The following is a 5,934-nucleotide window of genomic DNA, read 5'->3' on the forward strand; positions in this document are numbered from 1 at the left end:
AAATAGAAGATATTGTATCTCTACTGATCAAAATTCATAGTTTAACCCTTTAAATTCGTAGTTGAACATTTTGAATTCATAGTCAAACCAGTTCATTTCATAGTCAAATTTCACTGACCGACATGACAATACTACAGAATGTACTTGTCTGCATTTCATAGTTGAACATTTTGAATTCATAGTCAAACCAGTTCATTTCATAGTCAAATTTCACTGACCGACATGACAATACTACAGAATGTACTTGTCTGCATTTCATAGTTGACCTTTTTGAATTCATAGTCAAACTAGTTCATTTCATAGTCAAATTTCACTGACCGACATGACAATACTACAGAATGTACTTGTATGCATTTCATAGTTGAACATTTTGAATTCATAGTCAAACCAGTTCATTTCATAGTCAAATTTCACTGACCGACATGACAATACTACAGAATGTACTTGTCAGCATTTCATAGTTGACCTTTTTGAATTCATAGTCAAACCAGTTCATTTCATAGTCAAATTTCACTGACCGACATGACAATACTACAGAATGTACTTGTCTGCATTCCATAGTTGAACTTTTTGAATTCATAGTCAAACCAGTTTATTTCATAGTCAAAAAGAATTGTCCGTAATATGATTTATTCTATAAATGGGTGTCACTCATTATGAAAAAATTTAACTGAGAAAGTAACTCCGATTTAAAAGAATAAGAAGGCTAATGGCATACTGCAATTGTGGAGGAGAACGTATCGTTAGGATTTCGGGTACAACTAAAAACCCAGGAAGATTGTTCTACGCTTGCCCGTATTTGGTATCATGTTCTTACCGTCATTCAAATTTAAACCCTCGTGTTTACATGACACAAATTTATTTTCTTACTGTGGATATTAAATTTAACAGGGACCAAAATGCGGGTTTATCAGTTGGGTTGATGAAGACAAGGACCAATCTTCTATGGTAATAGCTAAAGTAGCTAACTCTAATAAGCTCTTTCAATCAGAAAATAAGAAGTTAAAGATAGCGTTGGTTTGTAGTTGGGTGTTGTTCTTGGCAGTTCTTGTTTACAAGTTGTAAGCTTTTCAATATTTTTTTTATGGTTTTGAAGTTGTTAGGTCAATAAATTGTTGTATTTGTAACGTTAAAACAAATGTTGTGGTCGTTCTTATGTTGAATTTATTGATAAGTAATTAGTAGGTCATTAAATTGTTGTAATTGTCGTAACGTTATATTTTTTGTCATCCGTTGAGTAAACTCTAAAGATAAACTAATAATGAAATCCAACATTAATTTGTATATACATTTATATAATCCAACTACAGAGGAGCAAGACTAGACCCCCAAATAATTTTTGCCATCCGGAGACGGAACTCTAAAGCTGCGTTCTTTGGGTCAATAAGAACACGTATTGGTTGACCTGAAACCAATTGCTCCATAAACATACAAAGAAAAACACCGCAATCTCCCAAATGACTACTTTGTTGGGGAACGTTTTCTTCATAAATGAATTGCATATTCAATGGAATCCTTGGGATGTTCCTCCGCGCCCAATACTTAATCTTGTCCAAATAATTTGCCACCCGACGTTCAAATTTGGAAAAGATTCCTTCGGATTTGAATTTTTCATAAGCACCTCTACCAAGACTGTCATAAATATGCACTTCCATTGACGCTAATCGTAGTTCCCCAAATAGCCAATGATTAGGGGATGAATGAATCGGCAATAAGACCTGTATAAGGATCAGAAAATAAAATTATGTTTATTTACATCACAATACAAAAACATCACAATACAAAAACATAACAAAAAAACGATATTATTTTCAATATAAACTATTAAGTTTACCGTATCAACATCCCACCAAGCAACCATGAAGTTGGGGTATGTAGCAATACCAGCCATAAACGCCCTCCAGTCCTGTCCTTCTTCCAAAGCATGAGAAACAAAAAAATTTGGAGGCATTATTGTATGTCGGTCGCTCTCAAACCGTCTCTCCATCAAAAGTCGGTACCAAATGGTTATATGCTGCACACATGATACTTTTGTTATTGACTAAAAAACAATTAACTTTTAAACCTGCATCTTTGACCAAATCTTGTTCACGTCAACCCATTTCAATTTTTTTGTTCCGCTCCATCTTTTCATCCGAGGCAAGTCTTTATTTTTTCTTAATGCAAATTCACATGCACGAACAGCCGGAATCATCTCATATATCCATATCTACAATTTTGTACAATAACAGTAATAAAAGTTAAAATTAAAATAAAAAATATAACAATAAAACAATTTAAATATAAGAAAATTTTTATACCCTAATTGGAGCCGTAAATCCTGAGACGGAATACTTTAAAGTTTGACCACGCTCAGGAAGTGATAAATAATGATGTATCTTATTCCACGTATCCTCAAGGTCAACATAAGTAAAATCTCATAGATAGCTACCCCAAGCGAAGCTAACAAAACAAAAAAACAAAATTGATTATTATATAAATTATAACTTTAATAAAATAGAACTTTTAACGTAAAGAAAATATACCTATTCCAGAGATCCAAATTCTCAGCCAAATAAAACCAATCTTGTGGCACCCGATCGTTAACTTCTTTGCCCAAAAAACCTTCACACAAAATGTATATCAAACATACTCTAACTGCATCAAGGTCGTCAAGTGCTAGGAATGTTTGATTTAAAATTAAACTTTTCAGGTCGCCGATTTTCACCGAACTATTAGTATGGTCCGGAAATAGCCGTTCACGCAGTAAACATCTTTTTTTACTGCTTATTAATTTTTCCGACCCTTTTCTCCCAATGTTTTTTGGATACTCCCCAAAATTGAAGCCGGTAATCAAACAAAACTCTTCCGGCCCATAAACCATTTTGGTATTGCCTACTCGAAAATATAAACGTTTTATTCCATCTGGAGATAAAACAGGGTCCGGCCGGATCTGATGAAGGAACATTTTATGAAACAATAAAGCGTCCCCTTGTAAACGAGGGACATCAATAAAATAGCCAAAGACGGTATTTCTGAAAATAGCACGCCGGGCATCATCTAAAACTTCAAAGACTTCCCATATGTTACCGCCAGAGCCTTTTAGGTTCGCAAAGGCTTTCGTATTCATTAAACTAAAATCATGCTGCAAAAAAAAACACAAAAACAAATTAGATAACTAAAAAATATATTTTTTTTTAAATATATGATTACGAACTGCAAATACTTTCTTAATTACTAATATATATATTTCCCCGATAAAAAACAATAACATACACATATATAAACAATTTTCCAAGTTATACAACAAATATATTTACGATAGAAAACAATATCATACATAATTATATAAATATTTTCAACTTAAACATATTTTCAACTTAAACGACAAATATATAAACAATTTTTATCTTTCTAATTAAAACTAACATTATATAACCATATAAACAAAAAAATTTAAAAATAAAACGACAACCAAACTAACAATTTTGCAAGTTATACGACTACTTTATACAAATTTTTCAGCTTATACGACAAATAAAAACAATTTCTAACAATATATATACGACAAATTTTCAACTTATACAAATGTTATACGACAAATATATATACAAACAACTATTTTGCAGTTTATATAAACAATTATAGGATAAAAATTTACAAGATTTCAGGTTATACAACAACTAAAAAAACTACAAAAATAACAAATTGTAAACATTATCTACGCAGTCTCTACTTGTCTCTACTTGCATTTAAACTTCAAGTATACTAAAAATATACTAAAACTATCAAACATAACAAAATTAACTTTAAAAAAAAAATAACTTTAAACATTAAAAGAGTTAAAATCTAACCATATTTACGGGATTGTTGACATAATCCTCCATTTTCTTCAAAAACTAGCCAAAATTTCGAGAGAAGCCCAAAGTTAGAGAGAGTTTTTGTGTAGAGAATGGTGAAAATGAAAAAAAAAAAAAAAAAAAAAAAAAAAACGTTTTTATACCTAAAAATCACCCATTTCGCAGATGAGAAGGTCCCATCTGTGAAATGGGCATCTCATCTGCGAATGTACAAGTGCCTGAAGCACAACTGTGCTTCAGGCACTTGTACATTCGCAGATGAGATGCCCATTTCGCAGATGGGACCTTCTCATCTGCGAAATGGGTGGCTAAATATGTAATCCCGATTTTTTTTGGCTATTTTTGTAATGCAATTAGTGTAATTGGCTATTTTTGTCATTTTCTCTTCTTTTTATTGTTAATGGTTATTAATTGATTTTTTATAATTGAAATGTTTATATATATATATATATATATATATATATATATATATATATATATATATATATTCCCTTCATCCCAAAATTATTGTTCACGTTTGACTTTTGAAATCTTTTCATGTCAACTTTGACCATAAATAACTATATTTGTATTATATAATTTTTTATGAAACTTATAACAACGAAAATACATTTATAAAACAATATATTTATATATTTTGCATAAAAAGTTATATAAGCTAAAGTAGTTTATTTAAGGTCAAAGTTGAATAAAAGAGACTTATAAAGTCAAATATGGATAATAATTTTGGGACGAAAGAAGTATATATATATATATATATATATATATATATATATATATATATATATATATATATATATATATATATATATATGGGAAAAGTGAATATACTCTTAAGGGTATATAAGTTTAGGTACCTAAACTTATAATATTACATCGTTTTGTATCATATATATATATATATATATATATATATATATATATATATATATATATATATATATATATATATATTAATTGTCCAATATTTTTATAATTCAACTTCTAACTTGATTTATTCCAAGATGTTAATAAATTTCACATTTATCTTCCTCTTACATAATTTTCATTTTCAACTATAATATATATAGCCTAGTAGGTGTTCGGCTAAAATATGTGATGTAAGAGAAAAATAATAGTAAAATTTCGAAAATTTTGAAAATAAATCAAATTAGGGTTGAACTTTAAGAACATTATAATTAATATATCAAAAAACGAAGTATTATATATATGTATGTGTGTGTGTGTGCATATATATATATATATATATATATATATATATATATATATATATATATATATATATATATATATATATATGTTCAGGTTCATTTGAGATTATTCTAATTTTGTGAGACCGTGAGACCAAATCTAAAAATAATTTTAAAATGCAAAGTAAATGGAAAAATTCAAAAATTCTTTTTCTAAATATTATTTTCGGAACTAGAATTAACTAAAATAAATAAATAAATAAATAAAATCCCGGATTTTTTTGAAAAATACGTGAAATATTCTAATAGAATATTATGCTGACATATTCTAAAAAATAATTTTAAAATACAAAATAAATGGAAAAATCTAAAAAAAAAATTTTAATATTATTTTCGGAACTTGAATTAACTAAAAAAAATAAAAAAAATCCATTTTTTTTGAAAAATACATGAAATATTCTAATAGAATGTTACACTGTACATATTCTAAAAAATAATTTTAAAATGCAAAATAAATAGAAAAATCCAAAAATTCTTATTTTAAATATTATTTTCGGAACTTGAATTAACTAAAAAAATAAAAAAAAAATACGTCTCTCGGTCTCACAAAATTAGGGCGTCTCACGTGAACCTATCCCTATATATATATATATATATATATATATATATATATATATATATATATATATATATATATATATATATATATATATATATATATATATATATATATATATTCAAATGAGAACAAATAGTAGATTTGATAGTATTTAAGAACAAATTTTAATGCACGTTAAAAAAAAAGTGCGTCACGTTAAAAAAAGAGTGTCATTTAAGTTTTTACTAAGATAAAGGGTTGTGCGTGATTTAACCTAAATATTTCCTGTGCTTTGCTTCTTCACACA

General features: G+C 27.8%; 1 protein-coding gene across 2 annotated transcripts; it reads right to left on the reverse strand.

Moving 5' to 3' along the window:
* Window positions 1–1,152: 1,152 nt before the first annotated feature.
* Window positions 1,153–3,435, reverse strand: LOC111906633 (uncharacterized). 2 transcript variants are annotated; one of them, XM_052766246.1, is made up of 3 exons: window positions 2,526–3,435; window positions 1,835–2,442; window positions 1,153–1,718 (listed from the first exon to the last, which is right to left on the reverse strand). In XM_052766246.1, the coding sequence occupies exons 2-3, from the start codon at window positions 1,985–1,987 to the stop codon at window positions 1,305–1,307; spliced, it is 567 nt and encodes a 188-aa protein (XP_052622206.1). In that variant the 5' UTR covers window positions 1,988–2,442; window positions 2,526–3,435; the 3' UTR covers window positions 1,153–1,304. The 2 variants fall into 2 exon arrangements, with proteins under 2 accessions (XP_052622206.1, XP_052622205.1); XM_052766245.1 differs by having other exon boundaries at window positions 1,157–2,442; window positions 2,526–3,150.
* Window positions 3,436–5,934: the final 2,499 nt, after the last annotated feature.

The sequence above is a fragment of the Lactuca sativa genome, chromosome 8 (genome assembly GCF_002870075.4).
Source record: "Lactuca sativa cultivar Salinas chromosome 8, Lsat_Salinas_v11, whole genome shotgun sequence".
Classification (NCBI taxonomy): domain Eukaryota; kingdom Viridiplantae; phylum Streptophyta; class Magnoliopsida; order Asterales; family Asteraceae; genus Lactuca; species Lactuca sativa.

Excerpts from the sequence above, each read along its gene's own strand:
- LOC111906633 (XM_052766245.1), bottom strand. The coding sequence starts at position 3,109 with ATGAATACGAAAGCCTTTGCGAACCTAAAAGGCTCTGGCGGTAACATA. Across the intron at positions 2,443-2,525 it reads AATTTGGATCTCTGGAATAG|CTTCGCTTGGGGTAGCTATC; the intron begins GTATATTTTCTT and ends TTGTTTTGTTAG.